The 13,042-nt window shown below is 35.5% G+C and overlaps 1 protein-coding gene across 7 annotated transcripts in view; it reads left to right on the plus strand.

Annotated features, from left to right (window-relative positions):
• APBA1 (amyloid beta precursor protein binding family A member 1) overlaps positions 1 to 13,042 on the plus strand; it is a 92,313-nt gene that overhangs the window by 66,103 nt on the left and 13,168 nt on the right. For 5 of the 7 annotated variants that reach the window (XM_039357379.1, XM_039357383.1, XM_039357384.1 and 2 more), the window contains exons 4-5: positions 136 to 175; positions 10,149 to 10,294. The exons of the other annotated variants lie outside the window; for them this stretch is intronic. In XM_039357379.1, the coding sequence (XP_039213313.1) occupies positions 136 to 175; positions 10,149 to 10,294 (186 nt within the window). The remainder of the gene's footprint in view (positions 1 to 135; positions 176 to 10,148; positions 10,295 to 13,042) is intronic. 7 annotated transcript variants of the gene reach the window in all.

Here is a 13,042-nt window from a genome sequence, read left to right on the forward strand (position 1 = left end):
ATAGGCTGTCTACAGAGATTGGGTAATAACTGTCATTGTGTGATGAATAACTTTGCCAGGTCTGCATGAAAGGCTTTTTAATGCAAACCTCAGCATGCTTAGCTTGGTTTGATATCCTGTTTGTCTTAATTACAGTCAAGGAAGAGCTTGGCTTCTTTCCCAACCTATGTTGAAGGTAAGCTGTCAACCTGTCTTTTGTTTAAATTTAAATTGGTCTATGCAGATATATAAAGTGGGATGAATTATTAAACTTAAAGGTTTTCAGATTCATTTGAATGTTTTCTGAGATCTCTATTTATGCATAAAGAATAGAAGAACATCTGAGAAAGAAGTGAGCTTTATCACTTGAGATTGCCAAGAAAGAAATGTCATCCCTGAATATTCATCTGTTTTAAAAAATAACAACTTTCAAGATTTTTGGATTTTTAGAAATGGAAATTAGCTAAAAGAAATAACATTGGAAAGAAAACAATACACCTGATTAGAACAGTAGCTTCTTGAACTGTTTGGTCTGTCAGCAGTTGAACTAGAGTTTTAGTCATTTAAGTTTATTAAAAGTTTCAAAAAGAAAGAGAAAAATTATCAAGAACTAATATTTTAAAAAAGAAAAAAATAAGGAAGAAAAAGGCAAAGCCAAAAGCGCAGGAAAAAAAGAAACAAAATATAAAAAAGCAGCTTCTTTTTTTACAGCAGTTATAGGTATAGATGCAAATTCACCTCTTGTTCTATTTTAATGATAACATGTGCATCCTTTGTACACAGTTCTAGTTCAAACTCAGTCTTAACAATACTTAAAACCAATACCTAAATCTTTCTAGTAATTTTACATGAGAAAACTATTGACAAGTGTAGCCTTCTGTTTCCAGATATTCTCTTGATTTTATTTTGGATTCTTCTTCACAAAAATTGCAATATCTCTCCATAAGTTAGTCATTTGTGTTTAGTTATCATTTTTCTTCAATGAAATTCATCTGGTGCTGATAGCTACAAAGATATTTTTAGGTATAATGTGGGTTCATGTCTGTGCCATATTTTCAGTATTGGACATCTAACAAAATTATTTTTAAAATCTATATTAACCTTAGCTTTATTATACCATAAATATCGATGCCCTCCAAAGATCATGTACTTCAAGTTCCAAAAGCCCCCTGTTTCTCAGCAACATCCACTCTTTCATCCAAATTATAAACAGCAACCTGTAAAATATAATTTCAACTCAGGTAATCTCCTCACTTTTTTTGTATCTGGTAACACCTTATATCTAACTCATGATTTTTTTTTCCTGTCACACAAATTTAGATATATCTTTCCACCATTGCATAATTGATATGCAATGTCCAAATAGATATGGTCCTGAACAAAAAATAACACTTATTCAGTTTAATTGTAGAATTTTTCCCCCTTTGTGTTCTCACCCATCTTAACATATTTTTATTTCATTTCATGTCTTAGCATAATTATTTTGAGATAAGATACAATTCATATTTGTCATGTTTATACCCAAGTATTTTACCTACTTCTCAATCTTAAAACCCATTTTATTCATTATTTTTTTATCTTATATCTTTTTAGTTTTTGTTAACATCTTTGTCTTCTGTTTGTTAACCTTAAAACCCGTCAATGCATCAGTTCTTTTAGAGGCACAGTGGCTTAATGGTGCTGGAGCTGTTTACAAGACAGCTCTGGGGATGGGAGGGGGCCTAGGATGACACTGCAAGAGAGTTGCTTGTCTTTCTGGTACAAACCCTCGTGTGGCGCATTTCAGGAAGCGCTCAAGCACATCTACAACAAACCTGGTAAATTGGAGGCCAAAATAATTCTCTGCAATAGCATTGTGGTCTCCTTGCTAATGTAACAATACCATATGCTAACAACAGCAACCGCTTATTTTACCCTTCCATTAATATTTCAGTTCCCTTTAAAGAATCTTCCAAAACTAGCATCAAAACCAGCATCTGCAAAACATCTTCATTTATAAGTCTCTTTTAAATTTTTTCCCTCCCATGGTCCTCTCATCCTGTCTAATGTCTCTATTCAAAATGTTGAGAACCAAACTCAGCAGGAGAGGGGACAGTGGATAGCCTTGCCTTGTTCCTTTGCTTGTGCTTTTGTTAGATCTTCTTTAACAATAATTGTGTTTTCAACAAAGTATAAATCTACTTTACTCACTTTATAAAATTATCTCTAAAATTCCATTCCAAAACTTTAAATAATAGAATCCAGTTCAAATTGTCAAAACCTTTCTTTGCATGTAAAAAAATTATGTTGTTCCAGATATTTCACAATAATGTCTAATATTATCTTTTAACTATCTTTTAGATAAAAACTTACATTGACCTTCATGAATAAAATAGATATTTACAATCTATCAGCTATGTTCATTGTGAACAACTTATAATAATTCAATAATGATATTAGTCTATAATTTCTTGTTGAAGTCAAATCTTGTCCCACTTTAGATATAGTGCTATATTACTGCAAGTGTCTAGCCTTTTCCCTTTGTAAAATCGAATTCATTGCATCTTGCAAAGAGTGCTCCATTTATAGTCCATGTGAGACCATAATTAAGCCAAAAATTTAGAAAAATCAGTGCCTGTAACTCTAATTCAAAATGATCTCTTCTGTTGTGATTTTTGTATTGTCTCCTCTACAACCTTTCAGTTCTTTTTTAAAGTTTTCTAGAAATTACGTTGTCTTTTGAAGAGAATTCAGTCAAAATGTCTCCCATCTAAAAGTAAAAAATTCACATCTAATTTATCCCATTGAAATGGAATCTTTTTTTTTTCATTAATATTTCAGTCAAGAAGGAGTATTTTTTCCTCTACATAGAGGTTTATAGGGATTTCTTTTAGGACAATTATATCTGCATTATCAATCTTCAGTTTCATATTAAAATGTTGCAGGACTTGATCTCTTGTCTTCTTTCTCGCAAAATGAACCAAAATGTCCCTTGGAACATTTCTCATTCTTGCAAATCTTGAATTTATTCTATAAACCATTTATCACACCTCTGTGTCTTCATCTAGTTTTTTCCAAAGCTGTGAATTTAGAATCAGTGATTCAGCCAGTTTTTTGCCAAGTTGATCAAACACTTTTGGAGTAAATCTAATGTAATTACTTTCTCTGACGGCTGTTTGCAAAACTCTTTTCTCCCATTCAATCATGAGTCATCATTGTTATAATCCAATATAGTGGAAGGTTCAAACAAAGCAAAAGGAAAAAACAAACTTCCCCTTCTGTCCCTTTTATACTATAATTTCATGTACACATCACATCTGTATTTGCATGGTTACAATCAGGAACCCAATCATGTTACTTTTTGTAAATTTCATCAATTGTCCAAATTCTCCAGTAGCAAGCAAAAATCATTCCCATGGAAGAGCAGAGTCATTGCCTTATTCAATTATACCAGTACAGATTGGTAAAACAATCTTTTAAAAATAGAACCCCCTCATCTGTTTTAACCTTCTTGAAATCACTTCTTGTTAAGATGTTTGCAAATGTTCTTTTTACTTTAGATCTTCAAATTTTCCTTTAATTTTGTAATCCTGAAAGAAATTAAACTCACCAAGAGGAGTTATTATCTGCTATAAAAGAAAGTCTCAGTTATGTAGGATAATTCCAAATGTGGCTAAGAAATTGGGGTCAGCTGTCCTATTGTTAGTCAAGGCTATATCACAATTGTAAATTTAGATGGAATACTGCACCTCTCAGCTGCTCAATTTATGAGTGAACCTCAAAAAAAAATTGTTTCTGCAATTTAGTTATAGGGAGTAAGTGGGTTATTTCATGATTGCTCTTTTGTCCTGAGAGATTTTGGCATCCAGCATTGGCTTTCTGGACACCAATTTTCCACTATGATGCCATTTTTGTTCCATCAAAAATGACTAGATTGCCATTAATCCTTTATAGGAAACTCTGAATGAGGGCTTTATTCAACACAATCCTAAGGAAGAAGAATTTCAAGGAATATGTCACAGTTTGGGAATTGTTGTTTATAATTTCATTTCCATTTTCTTTACTCTCCTTTATGATAATTTAAGTTTCTAGTTTTATTGACACCATTTATTAATATTTTTATATAAATTAGTGTTTTGTTTATTGATTTTACATTATTGAGTTATTATAAAGCAGTTTACTGGTGGTTTTCCTAAAACCTTTTTCCATACTGGGGAGGAGATTCTAGCCCAGGCCACATTTTTTTTTATTTTTATTTTTTTTGCAGTTATTTGAGTCTTCTAATTTGTTTCCCCAGTGACACTTCTCCCATGTAAAAGTTCCTCTAGGGCAGGGGTCTTCAAACTTGGCTCTTTTATGACATGTGGACTTCAACTCCCAGAATTCCTCAGCCAGCATCCCTGGCTGAGGAATTCTGGGAGTTGAAGTCCACAAGTCATAAAAGGGCCAGGTTTGAAGACCTCTGGCCTAGGGTCAACAGAGCTTTTGTCCTAATGCAGGCAGGGCCACTTTAAGGAATCCTATTTGGGACTGAATTAGTGGTAAAACTAGCAACAATTCCTTCACCAATTTCCTCTTGCTATTTGACAGAGGAAAAAGGAAGCACAGATTTCACACCATCTCTATTTTGGTATATGTCACTTGTTGTTAATTGCGAAGTCGTGTCTGACCCGTCACGATCCCATGGACAATGTTCCTCCAGGTCTTCCTGTCCTGTCACTTACCTTATTGTATTTTATATAGGATTGAACATAATGATTTTCCTAGCCAGATTCAAGAGAAAAAAAATTCCATATATTTACAAGTACATATTTTTCTCTTTTGCATATCAAGGGTCTGTGATGTTAATACTAAGTGGCTAGTGAGAAATCATTGTGTTGGCTTTAAATTGACAGGCTAGCTAGTGTCTTTATCAAATTATAGTAACTGTACGATTGGTACCTAGCCCTTTTATATTAACCCATACAATCATTTCAGTATAAAAGGCATATAGATTTTAGATTCAAATCATGTTTATCTATAATTCATGTCATATCTGAAAATGCTACTTTTTTTAAAAAAAAAAAGTGGTTATATGATACTTGTGCTTTTCAGTCAGCTATTAGCCCACATATATGTATCACTAATTCTGCACAGCTAAATTGCCTCTACAATAGATCAGAAGTAGACTGAATCTAAGCACACCTTAAAGTGAGTTTTTTTGGTGCTGATGTTTAGCATTGAAAGCAATAGTAAGGAGTAATAATTTTGCATGCCTCTGGCTGTACACTAAATTATGTTCAAAAATATTATCTAGAGATGTTTATGTTTTTTTAAAAAAGATTTTTTTTTAAGAAACCCAGACCTGAAAATTGAATAAATAGCAGCTGAAATAGCTAGTGGCTTAAACTTTTATTGCTTATTTTTTCTTTGGAAATTGCTTATTTTTCCTTTGGTTTATGCATTCATAGACTTTGATGGGTGGCTTATGTTTTATTTTACTCCTTCTGCACTAATAACCCTCCTTTAGTGCATGTCTATGGGGGATTAAGTAACAAAATATGTATTGTGACATTGCAACACAAATTTCACCCCTTTTGTACAAAGCTCTGGATTCAGCAGATGACTATGCTTTCCCTATTTTTTCAACACCACAAACCCCAGAGATAATTGTATCTGAGGGACAATGACACAGTGCAAGGATAAGTAAGGGTGCATCTTGCAGTCCTACTTTGAATCATTTGCTACCACAGCACACTAGTTCTTGTACTGAACATTTTTCAGAATATTCTAGATCTGTAAATAAAATCTAATTAAGTTGTATTGCAATCACAGCCTTACAGGTCAACAATAAATTAGTCTATTTACAAATCCTATGTATTCTTGGAGAATGAATTACATCTAGCATGTTAAGATTCGCTTCTTTAAATACTTGCATAACAGTTTCTCCCAGCTATTGGCACCTACATTTTAATTACACAGATACAAGTTTCAAATGGCTTTTGAAATTATGGTAACATTTATAGTTTATTCCAACAGTTGCAATTTTGGTTGAATATTAATTTTATATTACATTTTCATATTTAATTTTGGTCCTTGTGATTTTTGTTTGAACCAAAAAGGTTCAGTTCCATGATCTAATTACTATATGCTTGGCCTTTTAATTTGTTAGAGTAAATTTGCTTTAATCATCTAAAAAGCTTAATATAATTAGAATTATAATTTACATTTCTTATTGATGCTAGCAACAATTAAAAATATGAAGATATTTATAGATGTTTTAATTTAAATCTATCTTTATATGACTTTTACCCCAACATTTTTCTATTGTAAACTTTATTAGCAATCAACACTTATCTTTTTTATAAGTTTTTAAAAAGTACCATCATTGAATTGAACAATGTGAATTGCTCAACTTCATTGGACGTATGTTGGTAGAAAGCATTATTGTATTAAGCAAGGTGATGTCACCGATGCATGTGGAAGAGTTATATGAATTGCTGGAGTCTGTTTTCCCTGTCACAAATTCTACTGCTGAAAAAGCAAATAACTTTTTCAACAGAAGAGCAAGAGCACTTAGACTATGCTTTACATAGTTTATAAGCAGTTTATAGCAGACATGTCAAACACAAGGCCCGGGGGCCAGATGCGGCCTGTAAAGTGGTTTCATGTGGCCCGCAAAGCCATCCTGAAAACAGTGAGGGAACGGCCCCCACTGCCTTGGCCCTGGCCCAGGTTGGCTGGGAGCCAATGTACAATTTTGTGGTGGCCATCTATGCTGAAACACATTCAGGCTTAGCTCCACAAGGCTATCTGGAAACAGCAAGGAACCAGCCCGCCGCGTCAGCCCTGCCCCCTGGGTGCATGCTGGGGAGGTGTCACCCTTTGTGAGGAATGAAGAAATGGACCATGCCTTGGCACTTGCCCTGGTCCCACCCCCTTCTGCCAGAGACCCTCAGATCTGTCCCACTTTTGCCCAGGCCCCCACAGGCACCCTTGATGCGAACAATGTAGAGCTGGCCACACCCACCCAATAAGCCACACCCACTCCATCCATGCCCACCCAGTAGGCCCCACCCACCCTGCCACACCACCCAGCCCCCTGAGGGCAATCGCAATGCTGATGCGGCCCTCAATAAAATTGAGTTTGACACCCCTGGTTTATAGAGTCAGCATATTGCTCCAAACAATCTGTGTCTTCATTTTATTGAACTCAGAAGAATAGAAGGCTGAGTCAATCTTGAGCCAATCACGATCGAATTCCTGGTAGCAAACAATGACTTAGCCTACAATACTGCAATACTGCATTCTGCCTCAGAAAATGAGACAATTAATAAATTCAGAATTCCAATACTTCATAGTATTCTTCTATGCATAAGTAGATGTTCTTTGCAACCTGGTTGTATTTGAGAATATTACCTTTTCATCTGTGAGTTTTCCTTCCACTGAGGACAGTAGAAATGTCAAATTACTTCTCAAATCAAGCTATACAATATATCAGTCAGAGAGGGGGTTTTTTTTACTGTCTTTTCTCATATCAGTAGGACCAAAAGAAAAGTGCATTATTTTTTCTTCTATTACCAAGCCAGTTAATTCATTTATTGATAAAATAAATTACCTATTGGTGATTAAAATATTTTAGAACACTACCATCATTTTATGTCTTTGAGACTGAAATGTTTTAGAAAGTAGTGCTTTATAAATGTCTAAGTTCTATACAACAGTCAAGGTAAGTTTCTCCCCCCCCCCCAGGATTGCATCTAAGTATATGTGTAAATTTCATGGTTTAGAAGCAGGACTGAATCATTGGGAAAGCCAGCTTGATCTAGTGATTAAGGCACTGGGCTTGAAACTAGGCGAGGTGAGTAGTACAGGTAATCCCCAAGTTACGAGCATTCACTTAGCACTCGTTCGAAATTACGCAATAAGTGCCCTCTAGTGTTTATGAGCAAGTCCCGAAATTGCGAATGTTGTAGCACCACAGCAGTTGTTTGCCTTTATGAATGACTACAGAGGCTCTGCAGCATTTACCCTAGTTCCCCCCTGTTCCCCACAACTGCTTCCCCCACCCATTCTGCCATGCCAGATTCATTTACCTTGCAAAAATCCTCTCTGCCATTTTGAGGGAGAGTCAATGGAAACTCCTGGGTGCCATAATATCACGTGAGTTCAGGCACCCATCCTCTTTTGCAGAGAATGGGTGCCTGAACTCTCACGAGATCACGGACCCCAGAAACTTCGATTTTCGGGGTGAAAAGTGTTTGGAATGCCTGTCTTCTGCTTCCCTCCCCCCAATTCATTTCCGCCATTGCCAGAACACTTTCTAGCTGGACGGAGACCTTGGGGAGACTAGAAGCTCCATTTGGCTACAAACAGGGGACTTTGAAATGCTCCATTTCAAAACGCCCCATTTGCAGCCAGACGGAGCTTCCAGCCTCCCCAAGGTCTCCGTTCGGCTAAAAAGTGTTCCAGTGGTGGCAAAAAAGAGTTGGGGGGGGGAGCAGGAGACAGATATCCCAAACACTTTTTGCCCTGAAAATAAAAGTTTCTGGGGTCCATGATCTTGCGAGAGTTCAGGCCCCCCTTTTCTGCAAAAGAGGATGGGTGTCTGAATTCACGTGATATTATGGCACCCAGGAGTTTCCATCGACTCTCCTCTCCCTCAAAATGACAGAGAGGAGAAACAGCGGTAGAGTGGATTTTTGCAAAGTAAGTGAGTCCGGCGTGGCAGGGAAGGAGGGGGAAGCATGAGGTATCTTAGTGGGTCAGGAGGCCTTGTGGGCCTCTTCCATCACTAGGCCCCCCCATGGCCTTCCCCACCCTGTGCATTTAACGAACTGCGCATTCGCCCACACATTTTGATTATCGATTGTGTGGGCGAAAGCAGGGAGTGATCTCTTTCAAGGTACGAGATTCACTCCCATGAATTCTTGAGTTACAAATGGAATGGGCAGGCTCCATTACATTCATAACTCGAGGACTATCTGTAGTTATTGCTTTTTCACAAAGCCAACTGGGTAACTTTGGGCAATCACTCTGTCTCAGCCCTAGGTAGGAAACAATGACAAATCACTTTTGATTTGTCCAGGCAATCACCAGGAGTCAACACTGAGATGAAGACAGTGCACACACATGCACATAACAAAATAAATGGTTAGAATTTTGAAAATCCAAAATCTTGCCTTTTTTGTGGAGAATAAAGTTTGAAAAACTGGGCAGTCTGGAGAAAGAATACATTATACTCATTGAAAGCTAGGAGGGGCTTTTCTTGGTCAGGGCACAAGGTTTCAGAAGTCTTCATAATGTCTCACTAATGGTTCAGCTAATCTTGTTGCGTAAACATTTCTAACTAAAACAAGAAAAACTAGAGTTTTCATCTTCCCCTCTGCCCTTTTCAAGTTATGCACACATTTCAAAAGATGCATTTATATTACTTTGTCAGATACATAATTAAGATAGATGTTTGTGTCAGAGCCACTTTGCGGTGACACATTGTTATTTTTTATTTATTCATATGTCTCCCTCTCACAATCTCATGGAAGTGATTCTGTGTGATGTACAAAATTAAAGCAGTTAAAACAATAATCTCAATTTACAGAAAACAATTGTAATCAACAAAGTTCACCTCTGGCCCAAACGCTTGAGGAAAACAGCCAGGTCTTCAGTGCCTAGAAAACTTCCATCAATTTCTACTTTTATTTAATTCTCCATGGGTTGTTGCTATTGTTTGAGGTGAATATTGGCCATGTCGTGAAGCTAATATATGGCCATGTATTTAATTTCCTTTTTTGCCTGCACCTTTGGTAATATCAGTTGGTATTGTTTTCCTTTCACGCTAATGATGGATGTTCAAGGCTAAAGAATAATGGGCATTGCTAGGGCAGAGGCATGAATGAGCTCTGTGGTTTTCTGAGATGGAAAGAGAGTAAAAAAAATCCATTCAGGTTGTTTTGCTTAAGGATCACTTCTGTCTCAACAGAACAAACCAATGTCAAAATAAATTAGTTTATCAAGGGTTTTCTCGGTGATGGAGAAGATAGTCCTTGTGTTCTTTTCTGATTGTATCAGATCTTTTTTTGGGAATGATGAATTTCAGCCACACCAGAATTCCATTTGTAGCCTGCATATGCTAGTACTGATAATAATATATTCTATTATTTTCCCGTTAGTCATATAATTTTGCCCAATAATTCAATTTTTATATACTGTAGTTCCAGGACCTTGTGATCCTGAAGATTTAATCGATGGAATCATATTTGCTGCCAATTATCTTGGCTCTACTCAACTCCTTTCGGACAAAACTCCGTCCAAGAATGTGAGAATGATGCAGGCTCAGGAAGCAGTGAGCCGTATTAAGGTGAAAATCAGTCTCTTTCTTAATGCCCAAGTTGCGACTGTGACTAATCCATACTTTGTCTCTTTACTGAAACATACTCAGGAAGTGGTTCTATAATTGAAGTGACATGTTCGTTATTTTTATGCCCAGTCTGCTTTCATAATTTGTAGATTAATATTTTGTTATAATTGAGTCCAGTGGGCATCTGATACATTGAAATAGATTTATTTGCCCTTTATCCAGAGACTAAGAGTGCTCATCGGAAAGGGGAATATTGTTTCTACAGTTGTTTTCTTGCTAACAGCAGCTGGGCCCAGAAGATCAAAATTGCTAAAAATGATTGACAAGTTCTCAAAAGCAATAGGATTACAATAAGCCAAGACATCACTGATGTGGCATAAAAGGGGATTGAGGCATCGGATAAAGAACATCTTTTCCCCCCATATAACTTGCTGGAGTAAAATGGGATCTGCCAAATCTCAAATTTCAGAATATTCCAACCTAAATTACTATATGAATGCAGAATTCATATATGTGAATCAGGAATTACAATGAAAAGAAGAAATACAATTCAGACAATGTTTCATAAAATTGGATTAATTTACATTCAATAGAACTTTTTACATAATACATCTGGGTCTTTAGGTAACTATTTAAATTATGGCACTGAGTATCTTAATGGTAATTAAAATATTATACAACAAAAGTACTGTAGCAAATCAGCAGAGTACTTACTTGCTCACTGCAGAATTAAAAATGGTATAAAATATATGCAAATAATGGCAGCGTTTGGTTTCTATAAAAGTAATTTAACCTTGATATGAAATTTGAGCTCTTCAGGTCATCCATTAGTGACTATAAAATGCACGATGAATTAATAAGAACATGCAAAATTCCATTCCATTTTATCTTATATTGAGTTCTGCTTTGCTGGTGACATATTCAAAGCTCATTAGCAATCAAACCATTAGTGGTTTAGCTTTAGCAAGATTAAGGTTTTTGAATCTTAAAAGTATAAAAGTAGTTTTGGAGATTAACCTGTCTTTTTAAAAAACTAATGTTAGAAATGTTTTAAATACTGCTCAATCCAGCAAGATTTCCTTAAATCTCATTAATTTTGTGAAGCTTAAAACAAATAGATGGTTAAAATGCTTAACTTTGGTTGGAATTTGGGCAATACAACAAATACTGAAATATGTTACAAGTTAAAAGCAGTAGATATTTATAAATTGAATTGTTTCGCATTGTCAAAAATTGCACAAAACTAAAATTTCATAAAAAGTACCTCAAATAGTTACTAACACAGAAATAAGTCATACTTTTATTTTGTATAATTTTGTATGACAAGTGACTGCCACGTGGTTCTGTTAGGCTTGAATGCTCTCTGGGAAAAAAAGATGAAATACTGCTAAATATTGGAGGTTCTTTTGAAATCAAAATCAGCTTTGTTCATATTGTTTTGCTGTAAGTTCTTCATCAACCACCATACAACAGATGAGACATTATAAATAATACATTGACTTCAAACTAGAGCTAAATTGCAGGATGACTTGTTTCTTAATTTTTGGTGCATTATCAGTCTATTAAGTTATACAAAATACAATCTAATCTAATTTTCTCATTCTCTTGGAATTAAGAAAGAAGCTCCATTAACAAATATATTTTCATGTGATCTATTCCTTCTTGTTTATGTGGAAAGGGGAAGCACACAAACTCCTGTATGCAATGGGAGCAGATGGGGAAGGCAGTGTATCATAAATTAAAACTTACCCTCTAAAACGCTTCCTTTTGCGTTTACTTCTTTGTGTTTCTTCTTCAGCAAACTCCACACAGTCTAATCAGCTTAGGATATGCATAGTTTTTACATTATGCAGCCTTACTTAATAGTTAAACTCCTTTCACTAGTAAAAAAAACTCCTCTGGTAATCTGTTGCATAGAAATCAGAATCTGGAATTTCAGTGCATGATGAGCAACAATGTTGGATGATACTTTTGGCTTGCATTCATAGAAACATATTTGTCATCTATAACAGCATGTATAGGTGACAAATGTATGTCATCTATATATACATGTATGTAGTGTGCATAATGATGTATGTATGTAGTGATGTTAGATAAGGAGCAAGGAGACCCAGATTCTAACAGCAGGAATTTTGGGTCAGTCATTCTCTCTCAGCCAATCCTTCTCGAGATGGTTAATCGTGAGGGGAAAAGAGAAGAAAGGAGCTCTCCGTGTGCTTCTTTGAGCTTGCCAGGCTGTATATAAATCAAGTAAACAGGACTAAATAAATTATTTTATTAAAACTCAGGAAATAATTCAGTCTCCATGTCTAGAATGTTATCAAAATAAACTTTATTTTGTTTTTTACTATGTAATTTGCTATTCAAAATAATTGTTTGATTTCACATTGTGACATGAAGACATATCTAAAGCAGACCAAAAGTGTTTTTATTTGTTTTTGTTTTGTTTGGAATTGGTTTATACCAATGTCCTCATTTTGAAAATAATCTCGTGGGTGACATTTATTGAATTCTGCTCTATAAAGAGGCCACAGTGCTTAAGGAGTAAGTTTAAACTAATAAGATTCTCCTTGCAGTGAGAAAGGGATCAACATAGTAAACCATCCAACTAAGTTTATTTCAGGTAGCCTCTGGAGAAATAATATCCAGTGATTGTTGCTAGTATTATTTCATAGTGTTGGTGTTGAAGATAAAGAATGTTGAAGGTGAAGTCTACACATCTTAAAGTTCCAATATTGAAAAACAATG

The sequence above is a fragment of the Crotalus tigris genome, unplaced genomic scaffold, assembly GCF_016545835.1.
Source record: "Crotalus tigris isolate CLP2741 ecotype Arizona unplaced genomic scaffold, ASM1654583v1 scf7180000018916.1150873, whole genome shotgun sequence".
NCBI lineage: Eukaryota > Metazoa > Chordata > Lepidosauria > Squamata > Viperidae > Crotalus > Crotalus tigris.